Here is an 18,626-nt window from a genome sequence, read left to right on the forward strand (position 1 = left end):
TTTGTTTCGTTTTCCCGTGTCTATTCCCGCCCCCCCCCCCCCTTGATGTTTGCGTATCGGTGCGGCGAGCTTAGCGCGTCGACTTTGCGTTGACACGTTGCGGCGCGATGCGCGTCGAGTAAGAAGACGCATCATGTCAAAAGCCTCGTGCATCTTAAGAGGACTGGGCCCTCAACACAAAAGCCGCGCGACTTAGGCCTCCTGTCCATCTCGTGACAAGGCCTCGCACGTCGAGGCTCTCACAACAAAGACATCGAAAAGGCCTCTCGAACACAGCCACAGGTGCCGAGATCCCATGACGAGGCGTCAGCGGCCTCAAGAGTGAAGGCCTCGTGCGTTGGGGTGGGCCTCACGAGGAGGCTCTCTGCGGGGAGGGCGACTCGTAGGCGTCCATGGGAGGGCAGGTGCACACCAGGTGCTGGTCTCCGTACAGGTCGTCGATCCTCGCCACCGCGGGCCACAGCTTGGTGTCGGGCCTCACGAACGGCTGCTCGCGCGCACGCGACAACACACGCGCCCGCGTCAATGCCAAGGTTGAAGGTCGCAGCCCTGCAGTTTGCTTGTTCAGGCCACTTCTGGCAATAGGGTGACTCCACCAGAGTGAGCTCTAGAGCAGTGTTCTTCACCGATTATTCAGAAAAGACATCATCAGTGCGAGGGCCGCCACACTGCCTGCAGGGAGTGTTTTCACATTTGTGTATTGTCAGGGGCCGCACTAAAAGTCACCAGGGGATGCCCGTAGCACTGCGGTACTTGCAATTAAGAACACTGCTCTGGAGTGTATTTGGTCTACTCTTCTACATCTTAGGAGTGCCCACACTTTCATCCCACCACACGCAAACCTACCGATTAACGAACGGTTTCTTGTGCGGATAATAGGCTAATGGAATGACTTAACAAGGCGGCATTAAACAATGCACTCCATTGCAATTTGACGAAATCTCACAATGTTGTATCGCGATCCAAAAGCAAAATATCCCTTTTTTCATTGCGTCTAATGTAGTGAACTCTAGTGGTGGTGGCATGGGTTAACGTGAACCCATTACGTACATTCAAAACACATTCCTACACGTATCACGAGTATAAGCATGTATAGTAAAGCAAGGAATTGCTGCATCATTACCCCACTAGTCAACAGGTGTTGTGGATAGATTGCCCCCCCCCCTGCCACAGCAACATGGAACTTCCACCACAGTCTCAGGGCAATATTTAATGTTATATCAAAACTGGGCATGCTGCATGTTCCATGGCAAGGAACTTGTCAGAGGGGACCATCCACCGGAGAGATGGAGGCACGAGATCAGCCGTGCGCTGCAGGCGCCGGGTGGATTGGTGCCTCATAGAATCGCGGGAGATGGCGACGGCTCGGAGGGGGGGGGGGGGGGATGCCTTCATCCGGCAGTGGTGTCTGAGCGGGGGGGGGGAGGAAGTTGGCCACAAGCATTGCTGCTGCCCCACAGGAGGAGGCACACAGCGGGCAGGGTGCCCGTGGGTCTCACCAGGGGGAAGGCGGCTTGCTCGCGGCTGTACGGCCGGTCCCAGTGGGTCGCGGAGACGCACGCCAGGGTGTGCGGCGCCATCTGCACCGCACGGCGACGACAAAACGGCGAGACCGGCACGCTGACATCATCTGTTTAAGCACGGAGTAGTTGTAGTAAGGCTTTCGCGACCATTCATCCACAAGAGGGTTTTTGGGCCAGATGGTGTAAATATGAATGTGTCATTAAACCCGCCACCACCCGACGCAGCAAACGATTAAGGTTTGTCACGTAACACAAAACGTGCCAATTAGTTACTCACTCAGCACACCGGTGCGTTGCAGAGTAAACCCACAACATCTACCATGTTATAATGTTGTGGGTTTTAAATATTGTGGGTTTTAAATATTGTGGGTTTACTCTGCAACACACCAGTATGCTTAACTAGTAACTAATTTTCGATTTAAAGCTTTCGTGACTGCAGGGGTTCATATTCTTGGTTCTTTCGGTAAAGGCACGTAGAAGGGAAATAATAAAATAATAAAAATAAAACATAATATAAGAAAATTGTCACGACGTTTCGGCCACAACACAAGCAGCCGTCCTCAGGTGAAGAAACAGAGCAGTCGGAAAGACAGCGTCTCAATGAACCACCCATATCCCCTGCGTTAGTGCCTCTCAGCCCTTACGGAGGGGACCGCCCCCCACCCAGTGACCCCCTTGCCTTGAGGGGGTTGATCTCGGGGTCCAAGCGCCCAGCCTCGATGAGAGCCACCTCGTTGCGAATCGCGATGAGGGCATCGCAAAATCTGTCCAGCTCTGCCCGGTCCTCCGACTCTGTCGGTTCGATCATCAGCGTCCCCGCCACGGGCCACGACATCGTCGGGGCGTGAAACCCTGGGGAGGTGGGGGGGGGTGAAAAGATGATCACATGATGCAAAAGTACTCGAACCGACAGTAAATCGATTACTTGATCAATCAGGGGTTGAGGGTCAAGGTTTGCGGTGCGATCGCGGCACGTCCCTACCGTAGTCCTGCAGGCGCTTGGCGATGTCCACGGCCTCGACGTTGGCAGACTTCTTGAACGGCCTCACGTCCACGATGAACTCGTGAGCAACGAAGCCTGGGGTAGAGGGCGCGAGGGGGGGGTACGTGTCCAACCGTAAGCACCGGGGAGTGATGGAGAGGATGCGGTGGTGTGAGGCGAGGGGTGGTGCAGAGGGGGATCAGTGCAGGCGGTGTTGTGAAGGTGGTGTGGTATGCGCGGTTGTAGTGTGCGGTAGGGGGGGGTGTCAGTGGAGCAGTCCAGGGTGTGGGTGTGTTGAGCAGGGTTGTATGTACTGGATGTTGAACTTCGTTTGCACCGTACGTCGCCAACCATTCTAATCGGAGGTGCGGGGGGGGAAGGACAAAAAAGGGTTGTGGTGCAAGGTGGTGTGAAGGAGTTGCGGACGCGGTGTCACGTGGGACGTGTGGTGCGGCAGGTAGCGACGTGGCGTGCGGTTGGTGGGCGACGGTGGTCCTGTTTAGTTAGGGGGCGGTTTGGCCAGCCTGGTGCGTGCCGCTTAAGAGTGGCGCGTTTGTGCGGTTACCCTTCGATCCCCGGAAGAGGATGCGGTAGTGCTGCTCCAGGCGCTTGGCCATGTAGTTGGCGTTGACGATGGCAACCTCGGTGGCGTGGCGTAACCCCCGCGCCCCCATCATCTGCGGCACACAGGGGTCACGACATTCTGGGTCAGACTTCTCCCCACCCCCCCCCCCCTGCCCTATCCATGTATTCATGGAATTCCGTTTGTAAAAGACTTTTGTGTGCACGAGACTCCGAGTAAGCGGGAAATTCATTTTTCACTCGATATTTTGGTCGTGTCACTCGTAGCGAACTGGAGCAGGTGGAAAATGACTAAGAGGCATGGCCCATAGCAGGAGCGGTGGTGGGTGTGGTGTGCTGCATGCAGAAAAATGTTCAAGGTCGTAGATCCAGATGTAACGGAGCGCTGCCAGTGCAGTTTCACAAGACAATGCACACAGTGAGACTCCAAGGGCCCCGAGTATAGTAAATGCTTGATGAATCCGACAGGCTGTGATGTGCCGCACGAGAAAACAAATACAAATTTGGAGGCGAGATCGCAACACTGCGGGCAAGCCAGCGGTTGCTAGGGATCACATCAATCACCCCTGCTGCACCAATCAGCTGCCAGGAAGACAGCCCCCTCCCCGCTCCCCCCCCATGCAACATGGCCGGCGTGACGTCATCGCGAAGTGCGTTTAAAAGGTCTATCTTAACTTCATGACGCTTCACGGTCTGAAATCTTGTGTAGAATTTTGAGTTGCGACGAGTCGACGTGGCGCCGTGTCCAGAATTGCGCAAGTCGTTTCTGTACCCAGGCCCCGGGCCTCACCTTGATGTAGACCCAGGAGATGGGGAGGATGGAGCTGGACCCCCAGGGGGCGGCGCTGATGGTGCCCAGGGGGGAGTCCCCGGGCCCGTGCAGCGGCACCACGGGGTGTGACGGCAGGAAGGGAACCAGGTGCTGCTTCCTGCAGCCACGCACACGCACGGCGGCGGGGGAGGCATCAGTCTTGGCACGAACCCGAACTCTAACCCAAATCTAGAACGGACCAAGAACTAAACTCTTGTTATCCTGACTTTAGCTATGACTTTACAACCATCCATGACTCTTAGTGCTTGCCCTGACAATAACCCTGACGTCGAGGATTAACCCAGACCCCAACCCTGCAGGAGTGTTGTGAGCTGGACGCCATCCCTAACTCAGATTCTATCCCCAACTTGACCTCAATCATGACCGTAATCCTGACGAACTCTAACCATGGCCCTAACCTCAAACCCTGCCCATAACGCTCGACCTTCAGTCTTGATCCCAGCCCCCCCCCCCCCGTATTCTCTCGCATGCATCCCCCCCCCCCCCCCCCCTTTTCAGTGTGTCTACTCTCGAGGCCTGCAGCACTCACACTCCGATGGGCCCCATGCCGGGCCCGCCACCTCCGTGGGGGATGCAGAACGTCTTGTGCAGGTTCAGGTGAGACACATCCGAGCCGTAATCTCCTGGGCGGCACAGCGCGACCTGGCGGGAGCGAGAGGTTAGAGGCGAGGGGTTAGGGGCAAGGGGTTAGGGGCGAGGGGTTAGGGGCGAGAGGTTAGGGGCGAGAGGTTAGGGGCGAGGGGTTAGGGGCGAGGGGTTAGGGGCGAGGGGTTAGGGGCGAGGGGTTAGGGGCGAGGGGTTAGGGGCGAGGGGTTAGGGGAGAGGGGTTAGGGGAGAGGGGTTAGGGGAGAGGGGTTAGGGGCGAGGGGTTAGGGGCGAGGGGTTAGGGGCGAGAGGTTAGGGGCGAGGGGTTAGGGGCGAGGGGTTAGGGGCGAGGGGTTAGGGGCGAGGGGTTAGGGGCGAGGGGTTAGGGGCGAGGGGTTAGGGGCGAGGGGTTAGGGGCGAGGGGTTAGGGGCGAGGGGTTAGGGGCGAGGGGTTAGGGGCGAGGGGTTAGGGGCGAGGGGTTAGGGGCGAGGGGTTAGGGGCGAGGGGTTAGGGGCGAGGGGTTAGGGGCGAGGGGTTAGGGGCGAGGGGTTAGGGGCGAGGGGTTAGGGGCAAGGGTCGATCTTGATGGCGGTGGGGCTCCAATGGGCACCCACGATTGCCGGGTTTTGATGACCCCCCACCCCGCATTGAGGTCACTCTCGTGCATGAGACTCGATCCAAGTCCCTCAAGATCTTGTCTCGTTATACAAGATAAACCCGAGATTAAAGCCAGGTGTGGTGCTGGCCACACCACCTGATCGTGCGCTGGTCCGGCCTTAATTAGGTGTTTTCTCACAGCAGCTTTTACAAAATAGTGGACTGCATTGGTAATTGCACAGGCGTGGAGTGAAGAACTCTCCCCGACCATCGTGCACATTGCCTTTTCAAGTGAGAACTCATTTCTTTAGAACTACTTTTTGTGTTTAGTTTGTTGTCCTTCCCCTGCACCTCCGATTAGCATGGTTGGATACATACGGTGCAAAAGAAGTTGAACAAACACACTTAAAACTAAAACCCATTTTTATTTTAAACTCAACAATTTTTTTTATTTTACCAGGGATGGCCCACTGAGCTATACTAGCGCTTTTTCAGAAGCGACCTGGTCACAAATGACAGCCGAATTAAGTGGCCTATCACGTGGAAATTAAAAGCAGTCAAATACTCGAAACTTGCTCCCAACAGCCAGTGAGAAGGCTCTACAGGGAACCGGTCTCTCTTGCGGTGGTTGAACGCACACACGTACGCACACTTAGCTAAGCGCGGATGATGCACTGACACGTGTACGTGCGTGTGCCGATTGCGTGCATGCTTCAAGTTGTGCAACCGGGTGAGAATTAAAGAGACCAGGATAGAGGAGTCTCATTCGCAAGAGTGAGCATGTGACCCTGGGGGGGGGGGGGGGGCACCTAAATGACAATAAAAAATAACAAGAACAGCAACGAAGCAAACATAAATCGGAGCTACTGGAGGAGAGTCAAAATAACCGTATAGAAAATCAAAACAACCAAACAGGAATCGGAACAAAAAGCAAGCTCATTAGAAAAACATTTCAAAAGCTAGCAAGGAGAAATCGAGAGAGCTAAAGAAAATTGAAATCGGAGAAAAAACAAGCGGGATAGAAATTGCGTGCACACACGCAGGTATATATTTGCACCTGTGCGTACGTACGCACACGCGCACACACCTGCGCGTTCATGTTGGCGCCGTCCAGGTAGACCTGCCCGCCGTGCGCGTGCACCAGGTCGCACACGTCGCGGATGTTCTCCTCGAACACGCCGTACGTCGACGGGTACGTGATCATGATGGCCGCCAGGTTATCCTTGTGCTTGTCCGCCTGCCCGGGGGACACACGCGGGGGACACACGCGGGGGACACACGCGGGGGACACACGCGGGGGACACACGCGGGGGACACACGCGGGGGACACACGCGGGGGACACACGCGGGGGACACACGCGGGGGACACACGCGGGGGACACACGCGGGGGACACACGCGGGGGACACACGCGGGGGACACACGCGGGGGACACACGCGGGGGACACACGCGGGGGACACACGCGGGGGACACACGCGGGGGACACACGCGGGGGACACACGCGGGGGACACACGCGGGGGACACACGCGGGGGACACACGCGGGGGACACACGCGGGGGACACACGCGGGGGACACACGCGGGGGACACACGCGGGGGACACACGCGGGGGACACACGCGGGGGACACACGCGGGGACACACGCGGGGACACACACGCGGGGAATTAGACTCCACAGCCCAGGGGGTCCGATTACACGATGGACTACGATAGCATTGTATTGTCGATGCTGGGCGTCGAGACCGCTCGTAAGTCGATCGTAAACTGATAATTGCACCATCGTCATTTCTTAACGATGCTACTTAGCAGGGGCGTAGCTATCGAGCGTGCAGGTGGTGCTAACGCACCAGGGCACGCAGGCCGGAGGGGCCGAGGCACTAAGCTACAAAGAGCAGGGAAATTGGACAAGGGGTCCCTATTTAAATTCCAAGTTAACCAATGTTTTGAGACGCAACTGGCCATGCGCACCTCTGTTCCATGTTGATCCCTGGGCGGCTTGGGTAAATGTGTATAAACACAGCTCCCTTAAAATTAGATACTTGGCCGATTTTTGGCCAGGACAGTCCCAGAAGCTTGGAAAAAAAAATCGGGATTTTATCGCTGGTATAAAAATGTTTTGGGCTTCGTGCTGAACTCGTGATGCGGGTAGAGGCGGGGCTAGTGGTCGAGTGGGTGTGGCTATTGGCAGATGAAGGAGGGGGGGCTACCAGCTCACAGTGGTGCCCCCCTCTTGAGCCTCCTAAACACGTGGTGGCTTTCAGGCAATGCTGCCCACGTGAAGAAACAGGGTCCGAGCCCACTGGCTCTGCACACGAACAGGGCCTGGCCTTACTTAGCAGGTGGGTCATGGGAATCGAGGCAAGCGGCTCTGTTACAAAGGGAGACCCCCCTGGGCTCTCCGCTCCTCTCTCTGTTGCTCTCCCTCCCACTAACACCAAGTCAGCCGTGACTAGCAGCCAACCCCCCCCACAAAGCGAGCCGCACCATGGCCTTGAGGTGAGCCATGTCCATGTTGCCGCTCCGGTCGATGTCCACGGGCTGCACCTTCATGCCGGACATCTGGGCGCTCGCCGGGTTCGTGCCGTGAGCCGACTTGGGGATCAGGCAAACCTGGGGGGATGCCGAGAATCACGCAGATTTCACCGAGAATTAGCCGCCACCACGGTAGTCGATGCCACAGCTATTGCTGGAACGTAACCAACGCACCATCACGGCTCCGAAGACCGTCATCAACACCACGCTGTCGTCATCACACCATCATCACCATCACCACGAGCACAACTACCACCCACTGCCACCACAGTCATCACCACTGCCACCATCACCCGATGGGTAAGGTAGGGGATTCATCCTCATATCCCCACCTCCCCTGTAACCCCCAACCCCCTTCAACCCCACCCCAGTCACAACCCCTACCACCATCACCCCCTCCCGCTCGTGCGGGGGGGAGGGGGTTGGGGCCATGGTGAGAGTTGGTCAGGATTGGGGTCACGGCAGGTGCTCTCGGGTACTCACGTAGCGATGGCCCTGTCCTTGGGACTTGAGGTACGCGCGGATTGCGGCGAGCCCCGCATACTCTCCCTGCGCTCCACTGACGACACCACGGCAACACACAGTGGCGTCACGGTGGAGCCGGGCCTCGGGCTTAGCCATTGCCCACCCGAGTCATCGACGTCTCTGCCGACTGTCGGTTCCCATTGCCCGACGAGTCGGACACCAAGAAAATAGCGGAGCGCCGAGCTGCGGTGACCACGCGGCGACGCCAGATGCGATCTCAGAGCGAATCGAGCGCAACAAACATCGTCAACTTTTTGCATGCACTTCCAAATTTCCGGTTTTGCGGAAGAACCAAAGAAAGCCACGGCTTCACATCGGCGGCGAGTGATGCCCGAACCAATTCTGGGGCCTACCAGAGGTCGACTTTGGCCACAGTGAGTGCTGGGTGCATTGCTTAAAAACATCAGCGCCGAGGAGACAAAGGCAGCCACGTATGGTGCTGGCCATGCTAGCCCCTCGTGCACAATACTGGCGGCCTTAATAGGTGCTTACTCACTAACAGTACTTGCCACGACAGTCTGTTAAGGCTATACGGGGGATCTTTGTTCTTTGTATGTAACTCGAGGTTTGCCCACAAGCTTGTGGTTGAGTGGGTTTTTCCCTTCCGGTCAAATGAGGACTCTGTGCGGTGTGTAAAAAAACATCACCACTGGGGAGGAAAATGTGGTCCAGGCATGGTGCTGGCCACCCACCTCCTCGTGTATCGTGCTGGCCTTCAAGATTAGGTGCTACTCACTCACAGCACTTGCCCTAAACGGTCTGTTAAGGCTACGCAGGGGATCTTTGTCTGTGGGGGGGGGGGGGAGGGGAGGGGGGGGGACGTGCGTCGCCCCTGCGTTGGCGAGCACCTGTTGGGCTGGAACGAGATGCGGTCGTATCCCGTGATCTCGCACAGCGCGCGCTCCAGCTCGGACAGCATCTGCGTGTAGCCCTGCGCCTGCTCCCGCGGGGCGAACGGGTGAAGCCCCGAGAAGGCGTTCCACGTCACGGGCTGCGGGGGGGGGGGGGGCACGGGCGGGGTGGGGGGCAGTGGTCAGAACGACGCCTCAGCCCAAATGAATCTCCCCCTTCTGACTTTTATCCATCCCTCATTTTCTCCTGCATCCATCCTTCAATTCCCTGCATGCCACACAGCCTTTCTCCACACTGCAGTCCATCCCGGTCCCTTTCTTCTGCGTTCATTTCTTCTCCCCCATCTTCAATTCATCACAACCTCCCTCCCCATGCGTCACTCTTCCCCCTCTCCTGTATGTCACCCTATCTCTCAATCCCCCCTCCCCCCGCCTCTCCCCTCTTCTCCCCCCCTCCCTCCTCCCCCTCCTCCTCTTGCATTAATCTCTCCCTGCGAAGACAATGCCCAGCCGTGCACAGGCACGCAAGGGAACGATGGACCGACTCTCCCCCCCCCCCATTGCCCCTCCCCTTGCCCCCCCTCTCACCTGGTGCCGCCCCTCCCCCTAAGGCCCCTCCCTCCGTAGTCCATAAGACGGTGGTGTAAGCTCGTGTGCAGCAGAGATGAGAACTGATGCTTCCCCTACCGCCCTACACCCCGACCCCCTATAGCACCCCCCCCCTTCACACCTCCCACCCCTACCCCCCCACCCAACTCACCATGAGTTCTGTGGAGCTATTGAGCTTCATGGTGCACGAACCCTGGGGGGGGGGGGGGAAACAGACATCGAATGGCCCAATTAATCAACCAACTCGTCAACCAATCAACTAATCAGTCAGTCAAACAATCAGCCCCGGCCGTGCATCAATTAATCAAACAATCAGCCTATCATTACATCAACTAATCAACATATCAAAACACAAGCCAATCGATAAATGAGTCCATCCATATGCACCAGGGGTATGGGGGGGGGGATCAGGGTCTCAGGGGCCGTCCATAAATGACGTCACGCGATTTTGGACGATTTTTTGCCCCCCCCCCCCTCTTCACACGGCGTCACAAAAAGTCAGACCCCCCCCTCAAATATGACGTCACAAAGCTCTGCCCCCCCCCCCCCCAAATATAAAACATGCTTCAAATCGCTTTAAACTATTGTCATTGTAGTGCGTATTTAATGTGGCGCTGCACTCTGATGTTGTAGGAGAAAACATGTATTAAAAAGTCTATTTAATTAAGTAGAACGTGTTGTCTATATTTATTTAAAGTTGCGCATTTTCATGTGACGTCACATTTCTCAAACCCCCCCTCGTCACACATCGTCACAAATGTCTGACCTCCCCCCCCCCCAGGTGCATTACGTCATTTATGGACGGCCCCTCACCAGTGGGATCAGGTGACTCACCAGGGGGATCATGCTGTGCACAAGGGAAATGTCCTTGTTCTCTAGCCGCTTCAGATAGCGAACCAGGTTCGTCTCGGAGTGGTGGCTGTGGAGAGAAGGGCAACAAAGATAAATATCACCAGGTAAACTACACAGACCGCGGGGGCAAGTGCTGCGAGCGAGCACCTATGAAGGCCGGCATGGCACACGAAGGGGTGGGGGGTGTGGCCAATACCGCTCCCGGCCGCCTTGATGTTAATGCCGAGTGCAATGCGCCGATGTCTTTTTTTTACACATCGCACCAGGTACGCATTTTATGTTGAGTCGACCTAGGGGAGGCCCAGAACGGGAATTGAACTCGGGGCGCTGGGTTCGTAGCGCAGTGCGCCAACTGCAACAAAGACAAAGATCCCCCGTGTAGCCTTAACAGACTGTTGGGCAAGTGCTGTTCGCGAGCACCTATGAAGGCCGGCCGGCACAGAGGGGTTGGGTGGCCAACACCACGCCCGGCCGCCTTTGTCTCCCCAGTGGCGACATTTACACACCGCACCAGGTACTCATTTGAGGCTGAATCGACCTTGGGGAGGCCCAGGACCGGTTCAGATAAACGTCACCGGTGTTGGCCGTGAGCGGGAATTGAACTGGGTCACCGGGTTCGTAGCGCAGTGCGCTAACCACTACACTTCCGCTCCCCAATACCAATACACGGCATTCACCACTTAGTGACGGTGACGTCACAATGGCGCCTGTGCTAGGCAGTGGCGGGCCATGTATTTTACACCTAGGCCTTCAGTGCTATCCTCCCGAAATTAAACCGCCTTCGAATAACCTCGCCATGATACTAGGGCTATAGGCTATAGTCATTCGACGTAACCACCCCATCCATATTCAGTGACATTAACCTTTATCGAGTGGAATAAAAAGTGATTTAACATGAGGCTCAACACCTATGAGAGTTACAATACACTAACTGCAAAGACATCAATACATAGTGACTGAAATCATCAAGGATGTACCACTATTACACAGTATGACAGGATGCTGCATCACAAATAGACATTGCATAACCCAAATCAATGTCAGTGCCAAAGAAACAAGAACAAACTCACAACAACCAGTCACATTTACTCACGCCCACCAAACAAGCAAAAATGCCGTAAAACACAAATAACACAATCAGGCTTCAGCAGGCTTCCCCACAGAAAAAACAACTAAACATCCAAAGCACTGCATCAAAAAATCTAAACGTCATGAAAGAAAGTTTAAATGAATCTTAGATGATGCGACGTTACGTGCTAGCTAGTTTTACTTCAGTTAGATAACTAGCCCCCCCTCCGATCACGCCACACGAAAAATGCTAACGTAGGCGGCTAGGCCAGCCTGAAGGCATGTCAAAGAACACGCCCAACATGGCAAACTCGAAATCTGATTGTTTAAAGAATATGACAACAACATCGTCCCCATGTGCTTCAACAGCAGAGGGGATTCACTCGAAATTCTGAAGGCATCAGGGTAGATTTTTCACCCGGAGAGGCGGAGACATCACAAGTGGAAAATCTGATTGGATAAAAGCTCTAATTTATTAGCTGCACTGGAAGCAGCGCAACTGAGGGAGAGAGTAGCAATGAACTTACGTTAATAGACTGATGGGAACAAACTTTGTAAAATAAATATAGCATTAAATGAAAATATATGTCAAATTGTAACAATATAATTTTCTGATTCTGACAATCTCTAGGCCAGCAGAGAAGGCCTTGCTGGCCCTGACGGCCTCTGGTGCTAGGCCAGGTGGACTTTGAGGCCACGTGAAGTGTCGAAGGCACACTGACAGGAGATCATGGGACAGACCCAGGTGCCATGGTTTGGAGGACTCCGACCACTAGTAGATGCGCCAGCTGTAACGCCTACTGTGCCAACTTGCTGAATCTTAGCCGCCCGGCGCTCCGCTCGTTGTTGTGAGCGTCGCTCCTCTGCCCTCAGTTGTTGCTGGAGGGCGACTGCCTCCAACTGCCGAGTAGCATCCTTCACAAGCCTCCCCCACACGCACAGGGACACACTCACAAAGACACCGACACACACTCGCACCAGGAGACGACTCCCATCCATATTTGGCTGCCCCCACAGTTTCCACAGTGTAATGAGCACTGCCTGACATTGGCCGCATGCACGCATGCACGTACGCACGCACCTGTTGAAGACTGGGTGGGTGAGGAATTCACTCGTGCGGCGCAAGGGAGACTGCAGGAGGCTCCCCCGTGGCTCCCCCTCCACCGCCTCCGCCAGCAACTCCTGGCAGAACGAAAAACCGAAGGGTGAGGAAAGAGTGAGACGCAGGAAGAGCAACGGGTGGATCAATGGGACGTGTGCAGGCTAAATACTGGACACGTGTGAAAAAAGAGAGTCATAGCTCGCCGGATTCCTCGAGTCTAAGTAAAAGATTCTAAAAGACGTAACGCGTTTCAAGATTTCAAGTTCATTTTGTTGGAACATGTTGGACCTCAACAGACCAGGATGAGTCTCAGTTGCAAGAGTGGCCAGCCGGGTCAACAGAAAGACAAAATAAAAACAAATGCACGTTAAGTTACAGCGATGAAGCAAAGAGAAATCGGAGCAAAAAAACAACGTCGTCGCGTGATTAATAGAAAAATAATATCGCACGAACGTTAACCAACTAACGGAATTATTTTTTATTTCTTGCAGCGCAAGTCGGATTATTATTCGACTGATAACATCACAATTCCTTTCTGACCGTTGAGAAACGTGGGTGGGCTAAGCCGAGTTTCTAACTTGGGGATTTTCTTACCGCGGACGACTCGCAGCCGAACACCCACAGGAGGTCATCGAGGTCACGCTCCGTCACCGTCTCGTCCAGCGACACCCCGAGCTGTGGGGGGAGCGCCGGAGAGGGGGGGGGGGAGGGGAACAATCGGAGGTCAAGGTGACTTGATGTTGATGATGGCGGTCGTGATGGTAATAATGGTGGTTATGTTACGATGACGATGTTGGTAATGATGGTGGTGGTGTTGATGATTACGATGGTTTTGGTGATGCTGATGACAGTGATGGCGACGACGGTAACGGTTGACGATGCCGCGGTGGCGATGACGATGGTTGATGATGATGGGGTGTCACACACCGTTCCGTCGGGGAACAGGCGAAGGTTGATCTCGCGCTCGCGGGCGCGCCGCACCACCCCGCGCCCCGCGTCGCCGCAGTCCACCTTCACCGAGTCGAAGAAGGAGCCGTGGTGCAGGCGGTGGCCAGCGCGACGCACGCCTGCACCACCAAGACGAAGATCCCCCGTAAAGAATTTAACAATGTCGGGACACGGCACACGGGAGGTGATGGGGCGGCCATCGCCACCGACGCCTGGCCATCTTTGTCCCCCCAGTGCTGTTTTACAAACTGTACGTATTTAAGGCCGAGTCGACCTAGGGGAGGGCCCAGGACAGTTTCAACTATTCACCACTGCGAGATACGGGCGAGACACGTGTGGGGAGACGTGTGGGGGAGACACGGGCGAGAGAGACGTGGGGAGACACGAGCATGTGTACCTTCGGCGAGGAGCAGTGTGGAGTTGTGTACGCGCTGAGCGATGTGTCTCAAGCCGTGGGGACCGTGGTAAACTGCGAACATCGCAGACATGTTCGCTAGCAGGGCCTGTGTGCACACCACACCGGGGTTATATAATACACCACACCACAGATGCAACACACCACAACATGGCTACACACTGCAAAGCCTTGCACCGCTTAAAACACGCGTACAAACGATAAATCATCACCATCACCACTCTCACCATAATCACAATCGTTAGCAGTTTGGAGCCATCATGACCACCGCCGCCACCACCAACATCATCACCGTCATCATAATCATCATTATCAGGCATAAGTTCCACCAAGTAGGTTCCGAGTCTCCGATATAATTTAGTTGGTAGCACGTGACTAGTAGCCACAGCCATAGCAACGAGGCATGCCTGGCTGTGGTGTGCCTTACGCAGAATTATATTCCGGTTGGCCGATCCATCCAGCTAATCGTTACCGTCAACATCATCATCATCATTATAGTCATGGTGGCGACGCGTGCCTGTGCGGTGCAGATGTTGCTGGTGGCTTTGTCACGGCGGATGTGCTGCTCCCGCGTCTGGAGCGCCAAGCGGTACACCTCCTTGCCGGCGACGTCCCTACACGGCACACCGCCATCAACGCAGCACCACGGTCGATCATCAACACCCAATCACAGCACCATCGACACGGCACAATCAGCACAGTACTATCGCAGCACCATCAATATAGCATATTCAACACGGCAGCATCACACCATCAACAGCAAGATCAATTCATCACCATAGCACCAGCACATCGGCATCATCATCATTTCATTCCGATCACAGCACCGCCAATACAGCACCACCATCGCAGTCATCAACACCATCACGCACCAACACAGAACCATCACCATTAACAACAACATCATAACACGCTCATTCAATGCAGGACGATCGCCTTGAACACCGCGTACATTGATGGGCACCTGTTTGCAAACGAGCACACGTGTGCAAACGAGCACACGTGTGCAAACGAGCACACGTGTGCAAACGAATGCAATGCGACACCGCCCGTTGACCCGGGGGCGTGACGCATTTGACGCACGCGCCACGCGTCTTCACGCATCGTCGTCGCGTACCGCGAGACCCCGACCATGCGGCCGGGCATGAGGCGAGTGAGGGGCTCGCGCACGGAGAAGAAGGCGGCGTGGGGGCCCCCGTAGCCCAGCGGCACCCCCAGCCTCTGCGTGCTGCCCAGCGCGATGTCCACGCCCAGCTCCCCCGGGGGGCGCAGCACGCACAGTGCCAGCAGGTCCGTGGCGCACACCGCCAGTGCCTGCAACAGCAGCAGCAGCAGCAGTAGCAGCAGGGTCAAGTAATGGTGCGGTAGGGGTATAGCGAAAACCAGGTGAGAACTCACGGGACCACGTTGGGTCTCATTTGCAAGAATGAGTGGGTGAGTGAGCGAATGAGCGATTGAGTGAGTGAATGAGATGGTGGGGTGTGGTTAGGTGGGTGGGTCATTGATTGCGATGGAGAGCGAGCGCGAATTGATTCTTATGTAACCAGGGTGAGAACTCGAGACATTTGGAAGAGTCTCATTTGCAAGAATGAGTGGGCGAGTGAGCGATTGAGTGAGTGAATGAGATGGTAGGGTGTGGGTAGGTGGGTGGGTCATTGATTGCGACGGGGAGCGAGCGCGTATTGATTCTTATGTAACCAGGGTGAGAACTCTAGACATTTGGAAGAGTCTCCTTTGCAAGAATGAGTGGGCGAGTGAGCAAATGAGCGATTGAGTGAGTGAATGAGATGGTGGGGGTGTGGTTAGGTGGGTGGGTCATTGATTGCGATGGAGAGCGAGCGCGAATTGATTCTTATGTAACCAGGGTGAGAACTCGAGACATTTGGAAGAGTCTCATTTGCAAGAATGAGTGGGCGAGTGAGCAAGTGAGCGATTGAGTGAGTGAATGAGATGGTGGGGGTGTGGTTAGGTGGGTGGGTCATTGATTGCGATGGAGAGCGAGCGCGAATTGATTCTTATGTAACCAGGGTGAGAACTCGAGATATTTGGAAGAGTCTCATTTGCAAGAATGAGTGGGCGAGTGAGCGATTGAGTGAGATGAATGAGATGGTGGGGGTGTGGTTAGGTGGGTGGGTCATTGATTGCGATGGAGAGCGAGCGCGAATTGATTCTTATGTAACCAGGGTGAGAACTCGAGACATTTGGAAGAGTCTCATTTGCAAGAATGAGTGGGCGAGTGAGCAAGTGAGCGATTGAGTGAGTGAATGAGATGGTGGGGGTGTGGTTAGGTGGGTGGGTCATTGATTGCGATGGAGAGCGAGCGCGAATTGATTCTTATGTAACCAGGGTGAGAACTCGAGATATTTGGAAGAGTCTCATTTGCAAGAATGAGTGGGCGAGTGAGCAAATGAGCGATTGAGTGAGTGAATGAGATGGTGGGGGTGTGGTTAGGTGGGTGGGTCATTGATTGCGATGGGGAGCGAGGGCAAATTGATTCTTATGTAACCAGGGTGAGAACATCGAGACATTTGGAAGAGTCTCATTTGCAAGAATGAGTGGGCGAGTGAGCAAATGAGCGATTGAGTGAGTGAATGAGATGGTGGGGGTGTGGTTAGGTGGGTGGGTCATTGATTGCGATAGGGAGCGAGCGCGAATTGATTCTTATGTAACCAGGGTGAGAACTCGAGACATTTGGAAGCGTCTCATTTGCAAGGGTAGCCCCTGGGGGCATGAGTCTCCTAACGTTTCAAAAGCACAGCGTGGCTTGGGCCTCCTCCCCCCCCATCTACCTGCATCCACCTCGAGTTCTCAGGCACATTCTGTACACTCCGTTCCGCGAGAACGGCAAGACTTGCCGCTGGAGAGGCGGGGGACAAAGCTTTCCCAAGCGCAACCCCAAACATCTGGGGACGAGCGTCACTCAATTCCCGCGGCACGTGCGACACACACACACACACACCTGCGCAGACTTGCCCTTCCCATGACATCTAACATTTAATAAGGGGGAGGGGGGGGAGGGGGGTGCAAAACCAACCAGTTTCTTTGAATTATTAATAAGTTTATTGACTACTTGCCGAGCTTACGCTGCTCGTTGCACGCATGTTGCAATTGACGTTGCTCTGTCGGTGTTAGCCGCGTCGGTCGTGACGGGTTCCCTTTCCTCATCCCCGTTTGCTCTATGCCCCCTGTGACCGTTCAACCTTCTGCTGTATTGTGCGGCGATGCACTACTTTATTGAGGGCGACATTGGCACGCAAAATAAAGATTTATTGATCGATTGAAGGTGTGCGCGGGCCTTGGGTTAAGGGCGTGTGCAGGGGAGGGTGCAGGTGCGGCACCCACCCCGCTCTGGTGTGCCCACTCCACGATGAGAGAGGGGTCCCGCACAAGCCCCTCCGTGTCCGGGTACTGGAAGAGAACGCCGCTCACCCCCTCGTCCACCCTCGACAGGTCATAGGCGTCCACCAGCTCTACCTGCACGCCGATAGACCTGCCACAGATAGAGTCCACCATCACAATCATCATCATCACCATCGATATCTGCATTCTCAGAGCTGGAGTTTTAGCCATTAAATGTAATTCGTTGCCATCATCATCATCATCAACAACATCTTCACCATGGACATCAATGCCATCACTCCCATCATTTTCACCATGGACAAAACCACCACCTTCATTACCACCACCACCTTCATCACCATTATCATCATCAGCAGCAGAACAATCATCATCATCATCGTCATGACAATTGATGTGTGCAGGTCGTACTCGGCTCTCGTTTGCACAACGGCGATGGTCTGCGGGTGACAGCGCGAGTCCACCAGGAACCTCCTCCTCTTGTTCAGCCTGCGACACACGTCACCGCACGTCACCACCTCAACACGTGCCCAAAAAGATCACGTGCCCCCTTCACCGTGTCCCCATCAAGATGTCCACCATTTTATTCATTGTTAACCCCCCCCCCCCATCCGGATATAAAAATGTGCCGACCGCTCTACCGCACATCCATTTCTTCACGCGTGTACTCCCCCCGCCCCTTCTCAAAAGCGTCCATCGCTGACGCGAGTCCACCTCTCTGTACGACACCAACGCCCCAAATGCGTCCACCTTTCAACGCACGTCCCACCTACGCGCGTGACTGCCACGTGAACGTTCGTGCGCTCCGCCTCGTTTCTACGCACCGTGCGCTGGAACTTCTTTCGCACCGTGCGTAGCCAACCGCGCTAACTGTAGGCGCTGCCGTCACTGGACACTCCTGGTGACTGTATTTCACATCTGTATAGACGTGCACTGTACGAGTCGTAGACGTTACGGTGCACGTGACGTCACGTCTGTTTGCCGTGCGTGTCATTTGACACCCTGGTCACCCTTGCAAACAGGGGGGGGGGGATGTTCTGGGTGTGATTATTTTTGCGTTAACTTTCTTTTTGTGCATTTAGTTTTGTTGTCCTTCCCACACGGTTGGCTGGGAAAAAAGTTTAACATCCATAAATACATTGTCCAGGTGAAAAATTTAAATTAACAATTTTTTTTTTTAAATGTCTGCCTTGGGCCCCTCCCAACGGGCGAGCTATCACCAGGCCGCCAGCCCCCGCCGGTCGACATTCCGTTCACCTTTCCAG

General features: G+C 55.0%; 1 protein-coding gene across 1 annotated transcript in view; it reads right to left on the reverse strand.

The window, feature by feature from the left end:
- Positions 1 to 18,626, reverse strand: part of GLDC (glycine decarboxylase) — a 39,568-nt gene continuing 20,942 nt past the window's right edge. Inside the window, exons 5-25 of the mRNA XM_078615125.1 lie at positions 17,773 to 17,850; positions 17,347 to 17,494; positions 15,122 to 15,318; positions 14,522 to 14,618; positions 13,987 to 14,092; positions 13,569 to 13,708; positions 13,236 to 13,316; positions 12,621 to 12,721; positions 10,454 to 10,538; positions 9,771 to 9,812; positions 9,008 to 9,150; positions 8,118 to 8,193; positions 7,587 to 7,712; positions 6,190 to 6,339; positions 4,449 to 4,561; positions 3,878 to 4,016; positions 3,071 to 3,182; positions 2,506 to 2,601; positions 2,203 to 2,375; positions 1,500 to 1,580; positions 1 to 487 (exon numbers count right to left, since the gene is read on the reverse strand). Of these exons, the coding sequence (XP_078471251.1) occupies positions 350 to 487; positions 1,500 to 1,580; positions 2,203 to 2,375; positions 2,506 to 2,601; positions 3,071 to 3,182; positions 3,878 to 4,016; positions 4,449 to 4,561; positions 6,190 to 6,339; positions 7,587 to 7,712; positions 8,118 to 8,193; positions 9,008 to 9,150; positions 9,771 to 9,812; positions 10,454 to 10,538; positions 12,621 to 12,721; positions 13,236 to 13,316; positions 13,569 to 13,708; positions 13,987 to 14,092; positions 14,522 to 14,618; positions 15,122 to 15,318; positions 17,347 to 17,494; positions 17,773 to 17,850 (2,422 nt within the window). The 3' untranslated portion in view covers positions 1 to 349. The remainder of the gene's footprint in view (positions 488 to 1,499; positions 1,581 to 2,202; positions 2,376 to 2,505; positions 2,602 to 3,070; positions 3,183 to 3,877; positions 4,017 to 4,448; positions 4,562 to 6,189; positions 6,340 to 7,586; positions 7,713 to 8,117; positions 8,194 to 9,007; positions 9,151 to 9,770; positions 9,813 to 10,453; positions 10,539 to 12,620; positions 12,722 to 13,235; positions 13,317 to 13,568; positions 13,709 to 13,986; positions 14,093 to 14,521; positions 14,619 to 15,121; positions 15,319 to 17,346; positions 17,495 to 17,772; positions 17,851 to 18,626) is intronic.

The sequence above is a fragment of the Lampetra planeri genome, chromosome 46 (genome assembly GCF_965212315.1).
Source record: "Lampetra planeri chromosome 46, kcLamPlan1.2.h2, whole genome shotgun sequence".
Lineage (NCBI taxonomy): Eukaryota > Metazoa > Chordata > Hyperoartia > Petromyzontiformes > Petromyzontidae > Lampetra > Lampetra planeri.